General features: G+C 45.7%; 1 protein-coding gene across 1 annotated transcript; it reads right to left on the bottom strand.

Moving 5' to 3' along the window:
• Window positions 1-3,448: 3,448 nt before the first annotated feature.
• Window positions 3,449-4,248, bottom strand: LOC123041869 (uncharacterized). Its single transcript, XM_044464422.1, has 2 exons — window positions 4,086-4,248; window positions 3,449-4,008 (listed from the first exon to the last, which is right to left on the bottom strand). The coding sequence occupies exons 1-2, from the start codon at window positions 4,224-4,226 to the stop codon at window positions 3,625-3,627; spliced, it is 525 nt and encodes a 174-aa protein (XP_044320357.1). The 5' UTR covers window positions 4,227-4,248; the 3' UTR covers window positions 3,449-3,624.
• Between the last annotated feature and the right edge of the window lie 12,394 nt (window positions 4,249-16,642).

The raw sequence follows: 16,642 nt of genomic DNA, 5'->3' as shown, positions 1-16,642 counted from the left end.
TGAGGTACATGACTTTCTCCCCTGCAAGCGCGTGCGTCTGTTGTGGAAAACAATTAGAATTCCACAGGAAGATATGTACTGTTGATAAACATGAAACAACAAAGTAAACATATAAGCTGAAACATGGGCTCACCGCAAAATCTGGTTCAAGAACCTCCCTCCACAACATATATCTGGATACTCCTCCAACCCCTGTATCAAGCTGATGAAACCTCCGCAACACAAGAGTAGCAACCTCATGGTCAAGAGCGTTTGATCCCACTAACTGCTGCTCAACACATACAGCGTTTACCCTCAAAATCCTTGGCACCGTATGCAAGAACCAAACACTGCCATAAAACCATGACTCGTGTGAGACATGCATAAAGCCCCTCCAGCTTGAACGTATTGAACTACGTAACATAAATTTCATACAAATTTGCATCTCTGCGTCATTTAAAATTACCTGGTGAGGTCAAAATCTTTGTCACCTTCTATCCATTCATTGAACTTATTTGTCAGTGGAATCGGAGGAGGCTGCGGGAGACATCCTTGTGTCCATGGATCAGCACAGAAACTTGCGGACATTGCATACTTACGCCTTGGTAACTTTGCATCAACTGAGTTAAAAAGAACAACATTTGATTCCTCTACATCATCATTATCATAAAGGGACTTAACCATTTCAGCAATAGTCTGTGCATAAACCACGATTCTGTCCGCAAACATCTTGTTCTCCGTGATTGATTGTTTCTCCATGACAGGATTATTATACACATGAGCATCATCTTCATCCTCCCAATGTGCCACCCCTGTTCCAGAACGAATATAATAACATAGAAACTCAGCACACAAATATTAAACCTGTGGACACACCGTGTACTTACTACATCTTTACAATCCACTGCAAAAATAACATACCTCCTTTGCTTGCACTTTGTTCCATGCAAACCCTTTTCGTTCTATGTTGGTTTTCCTCATCTCTTGCATCGCTTGGCCCTGGAAAGAACACATACATGAGGACAAATGGTCATCGATTCAGATAAAATGAACAAATCAGCTGCTACTTACAAAACATAGAAAAAAAAACATATAAGTATAACTAGCTCCTACCTTCATCATCAGACATATCGAGTTTTCGGGCACCTTCAAACACTCGTCTCCGTGAAGTGCCATCTTCACCTATACACATACGTATCAAGGTAAGACGCCCGTTATGAACCGCAACACCAAATTGAAAAAAGACCGATTACACGTTCGTTACACCAAGCATGAATAACTAAGTTTATAGCTCATGTGATATTCGTACCATCATTGTTGATGGTGATGCACTTGGACAATCCTTTTTCCGCACAACATCTACAACGATCCTTCACGAATGCAACCATTTTCTCAGCAAAGCAAAGCATGTCATGCTGAAGTTGGTTGCGCAGCAATGTCGTGCTCAGCGTGCACTTTGCATTGTGCTGCTTCAACATTAGGCTCAACTCTTCCAGTACCTGCAACCCCAAAACATCATACTAATGCATAACTCGTGCATGCAAAAAATAAGAAGAAAAACAACACCCAAACATACAGGGTCATCTTTGCAAATTTCTCTAAGATGCTTGCTAAAATCACTTGGTCCTATTGAACGGGTGGCAGACATAGGATTAGAAAAAAAGTTTTTTGCAGCTGTGCTGTCATGTGAGCCACCCTTCAATTCCTGAATGTTTGGTGTAACAAACATCCTCGAAACTGGATGCTTTGATGAGGACTCCATTAATCTACTGTCTCTGTACACTGGGCTCGACGCAGTGACCCGAATATAGCAAACCGAATCTGGAGGACGCAACTGCGAACATACAAAAAAATGAATCACATTTTCTATTGAAAATAACCCGCATGTGCATAAAAACTAACAAGCCTGGATAAGTTATAAAGGCCTTACAGCTCCTGGGACATAGGTTATCATGCCCCGCTGCGTGCACCGAGCCATGATGATCATCTGGTTAAGTTTTTTCTGTTGAAAACACTGCACACGCGGAAATACAGAGTGCTCCATGTTGAATATCCCAAGGTCAATGTTGTCCAGCACGAAAATCTAATCACACCACAAACAATTTCTTCTGCATCAACAAAATGAAAACATTTTCTAATAGTTTTCTCTGAGTATACCTTCACACATACCTGAAAGAACAAATGGCATCCAGTAAGATGAACTGTTTGTGCCTTGTTGTGATATTCACTCTGCAACTTCATCACACCTGCCATTAGATTGTCAACAGCATACTCGCACCAATTGAATTGTGATATCAGTTCTGGATTGGCCAGTGCACCCCAGAAATCAATTGTCATGTGCTCATATTTCGTTCCCGGTGACAGGACATAACCCATTACAAATATAACAAACGAAATCTGGAAACAATCCTTCTCAATCTTGCTCGACTCCTCTGATATCTCTCTACACAAAAAATCTTCCGCGACCTTCAGATTGTGAGCAGGTGATGCATTCATCCCAATTGTCTGCTTCATAAACTCAACTGCTGCTGTCTTGATTTCACCATCCCTTCCACGGACAGCCCGGTTGCCACAAGGAACTCCAAAATTTTTGTGAAAATCCTCTGGAGTAAACATAATCACCCGATCCTTGTCAATAACTATTGTGCGCGTCTTCACCTTCGCCTTCCTCATAACCCATGCACTCATTTTCAGATCTAGTTTTCCCAACAATGGAAGATTCAGCATACCTTCAAACCCAATCTCAGCCACAAGCCACCTCTTGTAGTCGTCAAACTTTTTTACAACCTCGACGACATGCTTAACTGACAGCCGTGAAGTCAGTGCAATCTGATCCTCCAAATCATCTGATAACCGCTGGACAGCATAAACTGAATCCTCGGGCCCCCCCTGCCTTCCGAATGGCAAGCCATGCTGATTTTCAACCTCTTCTTCCATCCAGTACCCAAACTACAGAACAAACAGCGTGGAAATCTCATCAATAAGAAACCATTCACTCCTCAGACCTAGGTGTATAGGATGACTCGCAAAAAGCATACACAAGTTTAGATCATACGTACCCGCTTTCAAATAGAATGCAGATCAGCACACCGGCAGCTTCCTCCTTCCCACCTCTAGATCCTGCTCTGCCCAGTTCTCCTCTGCTGGCTAAGATATACCTTCACGCAGCGGTGGGGATTCAATGATTAACCCCGCAGTGGAGAGTGTGCCTATATGAAGAGGTGGCTGGTTGAGAGGGAGGGGTGACGGGGGTTTGAATGTGGTGAGCGGGGGGCAGTGGGGAGTTGGTGAGCTACGGGCAACGACACGCTCTCAGTTGACTGATGAATGCATTTTAGAAATGAAGACATGCCGGGCTCTCTCCATTTAGAATGCTGCCCCCCAACCACCACCCACCCCTGCCACGTGGGCAACATGCGAGGAATTCAGCAAGCAGGTGTTGTAAAAAACAGTAATAGACTGATCATGATTAGCTCGAAAACGAAAATTCATTAGCACTAGGCATCCAGTCACCCAAACATGCATCCAAAATCTCCACGAGCCATCACAGATTCCTTCCCCCACATACTACTCTAAAGCTAATTAGCCCATGATGTTCGCTGAGCTAGCTCATCTACTACATAACCTTAGTGTTCTTAGATTCATCTAATCAAACGCACGCATCATCGTGGAACACACTAGCAGTACAAGGATGCAGATGCAGATGTCCATATTCCCAAGAGACACCACAAGATTGATAGATGCGGCATTGAGAGTGAAGGAGATCTGACGTCGACCAACATCCCCCGCTCGGATATGAGATCCAGCAACGCCACTTGCCGCCGACGGCAGCTGCGATCCATCCGGTGCCCTGTTCTGCTGCCCCGCCGCGCCGTCCGCCGGCTGCATCTGACCACCTTGAATTGCTGGAGCTACCTCATTTTCTCCTGGATTGACTTGCGCCAGCGGAGGTGCCGCCGGTCCAAGCCCAGCCAGGTGTCCCGCATATGCTTCTTGCCACCTGTAGAAATCGCATCCTCCTCTTCCCGGCTGCCATTGATAGACAAATCTAATAAGACGTGAACAACGGAGAGGATCAAGAACTCATAGAAGCAAGATCCACTTACATTGTGATTGCGGCACTTGTAGAACCTCTCACCCTCGAACTGGCCGCGCCTCGCCACGAACGTCACCACCTGCTTTCCACAGTCCGGGCAAGGAACTAAAGGCAGCGCGACCGGGTCTACAACTTGATTGACGTTCGCCATGAGCTCTGTCTATGGTTGTTCCTCTTGATTTTGGTGGACGGAATGAGCAGATGGAGACGGGGCTGGTGGGGCGGTGGCCTACTAAATGCCCTCGCTGAGCCGCACTGCCTCTCGCCGCTCACACAACAACCGCGATGACGGCGACCGTAAACGGCAAGAGCTGCCCATCTCTATCCTCGTTCCCGTACCACTGGTACATAACCCCACTTCCAGTTAGAGTACAACGACCGTCCACTTGACATCCGTTAGTGTCGTACACAATACCGCAATACCGTGCCTGTACGTATCCCGTACATGTACAACGTAGAACAATATAATAAACCGTGAGACCCGCATCCCCATACCCCGTTCGATGGCTGGCGATTCCAGGAGCGCGCGCGCTCGTCCACTCCTTGGAATTTTCGCAAAACCACCACGCTAGTGTCATAACTCTCGAAAAATCATCACTTTACAAAACGTGACATTTTGCATCGCAGTGAAAAATTGATGATGGCAAAAAACATTGATTCGTTTTCTAAGAGCGATTTGACATGGCCGATCACTCGTGGGCCGACAGTGATGACAGCAAGGTGTTAGGTTGATCTCTATCCCGTTCGAACCCAACGGGTCGAACGGGCCCCTGACTCGCGCCCTGATCGAGGGCACCCAACCAATCCATGGTTGGTGGGCCCCTGTCGCCAGCGCAATATAAAGAGGTGGGGTGCCGGGGCACGCATCACGAGGTTGATCGTGCACCACAACACCACCGAAACACCAATCTGATCTAGGGTTTTGTGCTAGGCCGACGGGAAGCTCCACCGCCACCACCTCGCCCACACTCCGCCATCACCATGGCCGGTGTTGGATCGAGTTCGTCCGCACCAGGAGAAGGTAGGTTCACCGGATCTCCTAGCCCACTCCGATCTAAGGTTCTATCAATGGTATCAGGATAGCCAGATCGGGCTAGAAGATTTTCGGTAAAAAGAAAACAGAAAAAAAAGTCCCTCCCCAAAGAACCCTAGCAGGGCAGAGTAAAGAAGACCCCAAAAGTTCACCGGAGTATGGCCTCGGGCCTCGCCGACAAAGAGCGCCGCCGCAAGGCCGCGCCTTCCTCTCGATCCGGACGCACATCGGCATGCCGAGGCGTCGGACGAAGAACTACCGGAGCTAGCTCAATGGCTTGTCGGCAAAGAAAAGACAAAAAAAGGGGGAAGGCACCGCAGCCAAACCGCTCGACGGCGGCGCGCTCACCACAAGGCGGACGCGCAGCCGGCGAAGGGGATGGCCACGGTGCTGCATAGACACCCACATCTCTCTTTCGCTCTCTCTGTCACAGAGGAAAGAAGAAAACGAAGAGGTAAGGGAAAGGAGAGGAGGCGCGCGCAGCGCGGTGGCTTCCGCCGCCGCCGCCTGTCGGACCGGGCGGTCGGGTGTTGGGTTTCGTAGTAATTTCAAAAATTTTCCTACGCGCACACAGGATCATGTGATGCATAGCAACGAGAGGAGAGTGTTGTCTACGTACCCAACGCAGACCGACTGCGGAAGCGATGACACGACGTAGAGGAAGTAGTCGTACGTCTTCACGATCCAACCGATCAAGCACCGAAACTACGGCACCTCCGAGTTCGAGCACACGTTCAGCTCGATGACGATCCCCGGACTCCGATCCAGCAAAGTGTCGGGGAAGAGTTTCGTCAGCACGACGGCGTGGTGACGATCTTGATGAACTACAGCAGCAGGGCTTCGCCTAAACTCCGCTACAGTATTATCGAGGAATATGGTGGCAGGGGGCACCGCACACGGCTAAGGAATCGATCACGTGGATCAACTTGTGTCAACTTGTGTGTTTAGAGGTGCCCCTGCCTCCGTATATAAAGGAGCCAAGGGGGGAGGGTGCGCCGGCCAAGAGAGAGAGGCGCAGGAGGAGTCCTACTCCTACCGGGAGTAGGACTCCCCCCCCAATCCTATTCCAACTAGGATTCCCAAGGGGGGAAGAGGGAGAGGGGTGGCCGGCCACTTCTCCTAGTCCTAATAGGACTAGGGGAAGGGGGGAGGCGCGCAGCCCCCTTGGGCTGCCCCTTTCTCCTTTCCACTAAGGCCCATGATGGCCCATATGGCTCCCGGGGGGTTCCGGTAACCTCCCGGTAATCCGGTAAAATCCCGATTTCACCCGGAACACTTCCGATGTCCAAACATAGACTTCCAATATATCAATCTTTATGTCTCGACCATTTCGAGACTCCTCGTCATGTCCGTGATCACATCCGGGACTCCGAACAACCTTCGGTACATCAAAATGCATAAACTCATAATATAACTGTCATCGTAACCTTAAGCATGCGGACCCTACGGGTTCGAGAACAATGTAGACATGACCGAGACACGTCTCTGGTCAATAACCAATAGCGGGACCTGGATGCCCATATTGGCTCCTACATATTCTACGAAGATCTTTATCGGTCAGACCGCATAACAACATACGTTGTTCCCTTTGTCATCGGTATGTTACTTGCCCGAGATTCGATCGTCGGTATCCAATACCTAGTTCAATCTCGTTACTGGCAAGTCTCTTTACTCGTTCCGTAATACATCATCTCACAACTAACATATTAGTTGTAATGCTTGCAAGGCTTATGTGATGTGTATTACCGAGAGGGCCCAGAGATACCTCTCCGACAATCGGAGTGACAAATCCTAATCTCGAAATACGCCAACCCAACATCGACCATTGGAGACACCTGTAGTACTCCTTTATAATCACCCAGTTACGTTGTGACGTTTGGTAGTACCCAAAGTGTTCCTCCGGTAAACGGGAGTTGCATAATCTCATAGTCATAGGAACATGTATAAGTCATGAAGAAAGCAATAGCAACATACTAAACGATCGGGTGCTAAGCTAATGGAATGGGTCATGTCAATGAGATCATTCTACTAATGATGTGACCTCGTTAATCAAATAACAACTCATTGTTCATGGTTAGGAAACATAACCATCTTTGATTAACGAGCTAGTCAAGTAGAGGCATACTAGTGACACTCTTGTTTGTCTATGTATTCACACATGTATTATGTTTCCGGTAAATACAATTCTAGCATGAATAATAAACATTTATCATGATTATAAGGAAATAAATAATAACTTTATTATTGCCTCTAGGGCATATTTCCTTCAGTCTCCCACTTGCACTAGAGTCAATAATCTAGATTACACTGTAATGATTCTAACACCCATGGAGCCTTGGTGCTGATCATGTTTTGCTCGTGGAAGAGGCTTAGTCAACGAGTCTGCAACATTCAGATCCGTATGTATCTTGCAAATCTCTATGTCTCCCACCTGGACTAGATCCCGAATGGAGTTGAAGCGTCTCTTGATGTGTTTGGTCCTTTTGTGAAATCTGGATTCCTTTGCTAAGGCAATTGCACCAGTATTGTCACAAAAGATTTTCATTGGACCCGATGCACTAGGTATGACACCTAGATCGGATATGAACTCCTTCATCCAGACTCCTTCATTTGCTGCTTCCGAAGTAGCTATGTATTCCGCTTCACATGTAGATCCCGCTACGACGCTTTGTTTAGAACTGCACCAACTGACAGCTCCTCTGTTTAATGTAAACACGTATCCGGTTTGCGATTTAGAATCGTCCGGATCAGTGTCAAAGCTTGCATCAACGTAACCTTTTACGATGAGCTCTTTGTCACCTCCATATACGAGAAACATATCCTTAGTCCTTTTCAGGTATTTCAGGATGTTCTTGACCGCTGTCCAGTGATCCACTCCTGGATTACTTTGGTACCTCCCTGCTAAACTTATAGCAAGGCATACATCAGGTCTGGTACACAGCATTGCATACATGATAGATCCTATGGCTGATGCATAGGGAACATCTCTCATATTCTCTCTATCTTCTGCAGTGGTCGGGCATTGAGTCTTACTCAATTTCACACCTTGTAACACAGGCAAAAACCCTTTCTTTGCTTGATCCATTTTGAACTTCTTCAATATTTTGTCAAGGTATGTGCTTTGTGAAAGTCCAATTAAGCGTCTTGATCTATCTCTATAGATCTTAATGCCTAATATGTAAGCAGCTTCACCGAGGTCTTTCATTGAAAAACTTTTATTCAAGTATTCCTTTATGCTATCCAGAAATTCTATATCATTTCCAATCAGTAATATGTCATCCACATATAATATCAGAAATGCTACAGAGCTCCCACTCACTTTCTTGTAAATACAGGCTTCTCCGAAAGTCTGTATAAAACCAAATGCTTTGATCACACTATCAAAACGTTTATTCCAACTCCGAGAGGCTTGCACCAGTCCATAAATGGATCGCTGGAGCTTGCACACTTTGTTAGCTTCCTTTGGATCGACAAAACCTTCCGGTTGCATCATATACAACTCTTCTTCCAGAAATCCATTCAGGAATGCAGTTTTGACATCCATCTGCCAAATTTCATAATCATAAAATGCGGCAATCGCTAACATGATTCGGACGGACTTAAGCATCACTACGGGTGAGAAGGTCTCATCGTAGTCAATCCCTTGAACTTGTCGAAAACCTTTTGCGACAAGTCGAGCTTTGTAGACAGTAACATTACCATCAGCGTCAGTCTTCTTCTTAAAGATCCATTTATTCTCAATTGCTTGCCGATCATCGGGCAAGTCAACCAAAGTCCATACTTTGTTCTCATACATGGATCCCATCTCAGATTTCATGGCTTCAAGCCACTTTGCGGAATCTGGGCTCACCATCGCTTCTTCATAGTTCGTAGGTTCATCATGATCTAGTAGCATGACTTCCAGAACAGGATTTCCGTACCACTCTGGCGCGGATCTTACTCTGGTTGATCTACGTGGTTCAGTAGTATCTTGATCTGAAGTTTCATGATCATTATCATTGGCTTCCTCACTAACCGGTGTAGGTGTCACTGAAACAGTTTTCTGTGATGAACTACTCTCCAGTAAAGGAGCAGGTACAGTTACCTCGTCAAGTTCTACTTTCCTCCCACTCACTTCTTTCGAGAGAAACTCCTTCTCTAGAAATGATCCATTCTTAGCAACGAATGTTTTGCCTTCGGATCTGTGATAGAAGGTGTACCCAACAGTTTCCTTTGGGTACCCTATGAATACACATTTCTCCGATTTGGGTTCGAGCTTATCAGGTTGAAGCTTTTTCACATAAGCATCGCAGCCCCAAACTTTAAGAAACGACAACTTTGGTTTCTTGCCAAACCATAGTTCATAAGGCGTCGTCTCAACGGATTTTGATGGTGCCCTATTTAACGTGAATGCGGTCGTCTCTAAAGCATAACCCCAAAATGATAGCGGTAAATCTGTAAGAGACATCATAGATCGCACCATATCTAGTAAAGTACGATTACGACGTTCGGACACACCATTGCGCTGTGGTGTTCCGGGTGGCGTGAGTTGTGAAACTATTCCACAGTTTTTCAAATGTACACCAAACTCGTAACTCAAATATTCTCCTCCACGATCAGATCGTAGAAACTTTATTTTCTTGTTACGATGATTTTCAACTTCACTCTGAAATTCTTTGAACTTTTCAAATGTTTCAGACTTATGCTTCATTAAGTAGATATATCCATATCTGCTCAAATCATCTGTGAAGGTGAGAAAATAACGATATCCGCCACGAGCCTCAATATTCATCGGGCCACATACATCGGTATGTATGATTTCCAACAAATCTGTTGCTCTCTCCATAGTACCGGAGAACGGTGTTTTAGTCATCTTGCCCATGAGGCACGGTTCGCAAGTACCAAGTGATTCATAATCAAGTGGTTCCAAAAGTCCATCGGTATGGAGTTTCTTCATGCGCTTTATACCGATATGACCTAAACGACAGTGCCACAAATAAGTTGCACTTTCATTATCAACTCTGCATCTTTTGGTTTCAACATTATGAATATGTGTATTACTACTATCGAGATTCAGTAAGAATAGACCACTCTTCAAGGGTGCATGACCATAAAAGATATTACTCATATAAATAGAACAACCATTATTCTCTGATTTAAATGAATAACCGTCTCGCATTTAAACAAGATCCAGATATAATGTTCATGCTCAACGCTGGCACCAAATAACAATTATTTAGGTCTAATATTAATCCCGAAGGTAGATGTAGAGGTAGCGTGCCGACCGCGATCACATCGACTTTGTAACCGTTTCCCACGCGCATCGTCACCTCGTCCTTTGCCAGTGCCCGCTTATTCTGTAGTCCCTGTTTCGAGTTGCAAATATTAGCAACAGAACCAGTATCAAATACCCAGGTGCTACTGCGAGCTCTAGTAAGGTACACATCAATAACATGTATATCATATATACCTTTGTTCACCTTGCCATCCTTCTTATCCGCCAAATACTTGGGGCAGTTCCGCTTCCAGTGACCAGTCTGCTTGCAGTAGAAGCACTCAGTTTCAGGCTTAGGTCCAGACTTGGGTTTCTTATATTGAGCAGCAACTGGCTTGCTGTTCTTCTTGAAGTTCCCTTTCTTCTTTCCTTTGCCCTTTTTCTTGAAACTAGTGGTTTTGTTAACCATCAACACTTGATGCTCCTTTTTGATTTCTACCTCCGCAGCTTTCAGCATTGCGAAGAGCTCGGGAATAGTCTTGTTCATCCCTTGCATATTATAGTTCATCACGAAGCTCTTGTAGCTTGGTGGCAGTGATTGGAGAATTCTGTCGATGACGCAATCATCCGGAAGATTAACTCCCAATTGAATCAAGTGATTATTATACCCAGACATTTTGAGTATATGCTCACTGACAGAACTGTTCTCCTCCATCTTGCAGCTATAGAACTTATTGGAGACTTCATATCTCTCAATCCGGGCATTTGCTTGAAATATTAACTTCAACTCCTGGAACATCTCATATGCTCCATGACGTTCAAAACGCCGTTGAAGTCCCGATTCTAAGCCGTAAAGCATGGCACACTGAACTATTGAGTAGTCATCAGCTTTGCTCTGCCAGACGTTCATAACATCTGGCGTTGCTCCAGCAGCAGGCCTGGCACCCAGCGGTGCTTCCAGGACGTAATTCTTCCTGTGCAGCAATGAGGATAATCCTCAAGTTACGGACCCAGTCCGTGTAATTGCTACCATCATCTTTCAACTTTGCTTTCTCAAGGAACGCATTAAAATTTAACGGAACAACAGCACGAGCCATCTATCTACAATCAACATAAACAAGCAAGATACTATCAGGGACTAAGTTCATGATAAATTTTAAGTTCAATTAATCATATTACTAAAGAACTCCCACTTAGATAGACATCCCTCTAATCCTCTAAGTGATCACGTGATCCAAATCAACTAAACCATAACCGATCATCACGTGAGATGGAGTAGTTTTCAATGGTGAACATCGTTATGTTGATCATATCTACTATATGATTCACGCTCGACCTTTCGGTCTCCGTGTTCCGAGGCCATATCTGCATATGCTAGGCTCGTCAAGTTTAACCTGAGTATTCTGCGTGTGCAAAACTGGCTTGCACCCGTTGTAGATGGACGTAGAGCTTATCACACCCGATCATCACGTGGTGTCTGGGCACGACGAACTTTGGCAACGGTGCATACTCAGGGAGAACACTTCTTGATAATTTAGTGAGAGATCATCTTATAATGCTACCGTCAATCAAAGCAAGATAAGATGCATAAAAAGATAAACATCACATGCAATCAATATAAGTGATATGATATGGCCATCATCATCTTGTGCTTGTGATCTCCATCTCCGAAGCACCGTCATGATCACCATCGTCACCGGCGCGACACCTTGATCTCCATCGTAGCATCATTGTCGTCTCGCCAATCTTATGCTTCCACGACTATCACTACCGTTTAGTAATAAAGTAAAGCATTACATCGCGATTGCATTGCATACAATAAAGCGACAACCATATGGCTCCTGCCAGTTGCCGATAACTTGGTTACAAAACATGATCATTTCATACAATAAAATTCAGCATCATGCCTTGACCATATCACATCACAACATGCCCTGCAAAAACAAGTTAGACGTCCTCTACTTTGTTGTTGCATGTTTTTACGTGGCTGCTACGGGCTTAAGTAAGAACCAATCTCACCTACGCATCAAAACCACAACGATAGTTTGTCAAATAGACTCCGTTTTAACCTTCGCAAGGACCGGGCGTAGCCATACTTGGTTCAACTAAAGTTGGAGAGGCAGTCGCCCGCAAGCCATCTCTGTGCAAAGCACGTCGAGGGAACCGGTCTCGCGTAAGCGTACGCGTAAGGTTGGTCCGGGTCGTCTCGTCCAACAATACCGCCGAACCAAAGTATGACATGCTGGTAGGCAGTATGACTTGTATCGTCCACAACTTACTTGTGTTCTACTCGTGCATATAACATCAACATCAATAACCTAGGCTCTGATACCACTGTTGGGTTTCGTAGTAATTTCAAAAATTTTCCTACGCGCACACAGGATCATGTGATGCATAGCAACGAGAGGAGAGTGTTGTCTACGTACCCAACGCAGACCGACTGCGGAAGCGATGACACGACGTAGAGGAAGTAGTCGTACGTCTTCACGATCCAACCGATCAAGCACCGAAACTACGGCACCTCCGAGTTCGAGCACACGTTCAGCTCGATGACGATCCCCGGACTCCGATCCAGCAAAGTGTCGGGGAAGAGTTTCGTCAGCACGACGGCGTGGTGACGATCTTGATGAACTACAGCAGCAGGGCTTCGCCTAAACTCCGCTACAGTATTATCGAGGAATATGGTGGCAGGGGGCACCGCACACGGCTAAGGAATCGATCACGTGGATCAACTTGTGTCAACTTGTGTGTTTAGAGGTGCCCCTGCCTCCGTATATAAAGGAGCCAAGGGGGAGGGTGCGCCGGCCAAGAGAGAGAGGCGCAGGAGGAGTCCTACTCCTACCGGGAGTAGGACTCCCCCCCCAATCCTATTCCAACTAGGATTCCCAAGGGGGAAAGAGGGAGAGGGGTGGCCGGCCACTTCTCCTAGTCCTAATAGGACTAGGGGAAGGGGGGAGGCGCGCAGCCCCCTTGGGCTGCCCCTTTCTCCTTTCCACTAAGGCCCATGATGGCCCATATGGCTCCCGGGGGGTTCCGGTAACCTCCCGGTAATCCGGTAAAATCCCGATTTCACCCGGAACACTTCCGATGTCCAAACATAGACTTCCAATATATCAATCTTTATGTCTCGACCATTTCGAGACTCCTCGTCATGTCCGTGATCACATCCAGGACTCCGAACAACCTTCGGTACATCAAAATGCATAAACTCATAATATAACTGTCATCGTAACCTTAAGCGTGCGGACCCTACGGGTTCGAGAACAATGTAGACATGACCGAGACACGTCTCTGGTCAATAACCAATAGCGGGACCTGGATGCCCATATTGGCTCCTACATATTCTACGAAGATCTTTATCGGTCAGACCGCATAACAACATACGTTGTTCCCTTTGTCATCGGTATGTTACTTGCCCGAGATTCGATCGTCGGTATCCAATACCTAGTTCAATCTCGTTACTGGCAAGTCTCTTTACTCGTTCCGTAATACATCATCTCACAACTAACATATTAGTTGTAATGCTTGCAAGGCTTATGTGATGTGTATTACCGAGAGGGCCCAGAGATACCTCTCCGACAATCGGAGTGACAAATCCTAATCTCGAAATACGCCAACCCAACATCGACCATTGGAGACACCTGTAGTACTCCTTTATAATCACCCAGTTACGTTGTGACGTTTGGTAGTACCCAAAGTGTTCCTCCGGTAAACGGGAGTTGCATAATCTCATAGTCATAGGAACATGTATAAGTCATGAAGAAAGCAATAGCAACATACTAAACGATCGGGTGCTAAGCTAATGGAATGGGTCATGTCAATCAGATCATTCTACTAATGATGTGACCTCGTTAATCAAATAACAACTCATTGTTCATGGTTAGGAAACATAACCATCTTTGATTAACGAGCTAGTCAAGTAGAGGCATACTAGTGACACTCTTGTTTGTCTATGTATTCACACATGTATTATGTTTCCGGTAAATACAATTCTAGCATGAATAATAAACATTTATCATGATTATAAGGAAATAAATAATAACTTTATTATTGCCTCTAGGGCATATTTCCTTCATCGGGGCGCAGCCCCGAGCTCCGCATCGTGAGAGAGGCGAGAGAGGAGGCACAACCGTCGCTCTCTCTCTGCCAAAGGAGGAAGGGGAAGGGGCTGGCTCGGCAGGGCGCCGCCCTGGATCGCCGCTCTGCCCTGGCTCGCCGCACCGGCGGTGGCTCTAGCACCGGAACCGAGCGAGCGGGTGAGAGAGGAACGGCGAGCGAGAGAGGCGCGTGGGGGCGAAATGGTTAGGGTTTCCCCGACTGCGCGGCGCGGTGGCCTTGTTGCTCGGCCGAAACGGGCGCTGGACCGTCGATCTGAATCCAACGGCCGCACTGAAACCCTAGCGCTCCATCGGGCCAACTGGGCCGAAAGAGCAAGCGGGCTACGCTGCATGCTGGGCCGCGGCCAGCAGTCCCGGGCGCAGCCGCGCAGGCGCTGGGCCAAGGCTGCAGCTGCGGGCGGCCCAGGCCAGGTCGAGGCGGCTCGGCTCGCGCGAGCGCGCGGGGGAGCAGACCGTGGGCCGTTGCGGGCCTCCCGCGCCAGGCCGAGGCCGGCTGGCACTGGCTATTTTTTTCTTTTATATAGTCTTTTTGTTCAAATTAATCCAAAGTTTTTTTTGTCCAGTAAAAGAAAATGTTCATGATTTTTATTTTTATTTTATAAAGAAAATAATAAAGTTCATGAATTTTTTAATTAGTCAAAGAAAAGTTCCTGTAAAAAGTAAAAAGTTCGTGAATTTTTATTCACATTTTTCCGCTGCGTAAATAAATAATTAGTGCTCTTTAAAAGAAAATAAAAGTTGAAAAGGAATTATGTTTTTAAGAGCATGTTAAAGTGATTATTGAAATGAATATGATTATGTTATTTTTATGACCAACCTTGTTAATAACATGATCATGTTTTATTATTGAAATTTAAAGGTGCATTTATCTCTAATATTTTGCCCAACGGTAATATAGATTTAATTGCACTGACCAACGTTAGATTATTGCATATGATTGTTTTATTGATGTCACTTAAATTGTGATTTCAGGAGGCTTTCACTTGATGAGTTGCCTAAAAAAAGTTCCGACACTCAGAGGTGACAACCACACTGAGTGGAGGAAGAAAGTTGAACTGGCATTTATTTGTGCTGATCTTGACTGGGTTGTGGTGAAACCACAGCCGGTCAGACCCATAGAGCCAGTAAGAGAGGCCACTGATGATGATGCTGCATGGGCTAAAAAGAAGGGGGACTATGCTCCTTTGGAGCAGTCCTACCTCATAGATAACCAAAAGTGGGTCAATGCAAACAAAAAGTGCATGACTTTTATAAAGAATACAATTGAGAGCGCCATTGTGGGCTCCATTCCAGAGTGCACTTCCGCAGGGGAGTTGCTTACAAAGATAAAGAGCCAGTTCACTGGCTCTTCAAAGATCTATGCCACCTAGGTGTTAGAGCAACTGATGACAGAACGCTACACATGTGGTAGTCGTGGAATAAGAGAGCACATCCTCAGGATGAGTAATATGGCAGCAAAGCTCAAGCCCATGGATGCAGATCTGGAGATCAAACCAGCGCTCCTGGTCCACCTGGTCATGGCTTCACTGCCACAGGAGTTTGCAACTTTTGTTGTAAACTATAATATGTCACCTGGAACATGGGACATTGAAAAGACAATAGCAATGTGTGTCCAAGAAGAGGACAGACTCAAAGCCGCACATGGTGGTTCAATCAACTATGTGAAGGATTGGAAGAAAAAGAACTACAATCAAAACAACAAAAGTTCTCCTTCAAAGAATGGAAAAGCCCCCTATCAGCATCAGCATCAGCAACAACCTTTCTCAGTGGACAAAGACACGTGTCTCCACTGCAAGCAGAAAGGGCATTACAAGAAAGACTGCGCTGCTTGGCTGAAGTCAGTCATGGCAAAAAGAGGTAACAATATAGTTTCATTTGTCAATGAATCCTTGTATACACAGTTTTCAAAATCCACTTGGTGGATTGATTCCGGAGCAACTGTTCATGTTGCAAATTCTTTACAGGGATTCCATTCGACGCAAACTACGCTAAGAAGCGAAAGACGCATTGAAGTGGCAAACGGAGTTGAAGCAGAAGTTGAAGCTGTCGGTGATATCTCCTTGGAGTTAGCTGGTGGATTCAATCTTCTACTTAGAGATGTTTTATTTGTTCCATCTTGTCATAGAAACTTAATTAGTGTTTCTTGTTTGGACAAAGATAATTATGAATGTCATTTTGGACATGGCAAGTGTGCCATTTGGTATAATAATGCTTATGTGGGT

The sequence above is a fragment of the Triticum aestivum genome, chromosome 2B (assembly GCF_018294505.1).
Source record: "Triticum aestivum cultivar Chinese Spring chromosome 2B, IWGSC CS RefSeq v2.1, whole genome shotgun sequence".
Taxonomy (NCBI): domain Eukaryota; kingdom Viridiplantae; phylum Streptophyta; class Magnoliopsida; order Poales; family Poaceae; genus Triticum; species Triticum aestivum.
Note: the sequence above shows the minus strand (reverse complement) of the source record. Positions and strands in the feature narration are given on the sequence as shown.

Bases quoted from the DNA above. Each gene is read 5' to 3' on its own strand.
- LOC123041869 (XM_044464422.1), bottom strand. From the start codon at position 4,226: ATGGCGAACGTCAATCAAGTTGTAGACCCGGTCGCGCTGCCTTTAGTT. The intron at 4,009-4,085 runs GTAAGTGGATCT...TATCAATGGCAG, and splicing joins ACAAGTGCCGCAATCACAAT to CCGGGAAGAGGAGGATGCGA.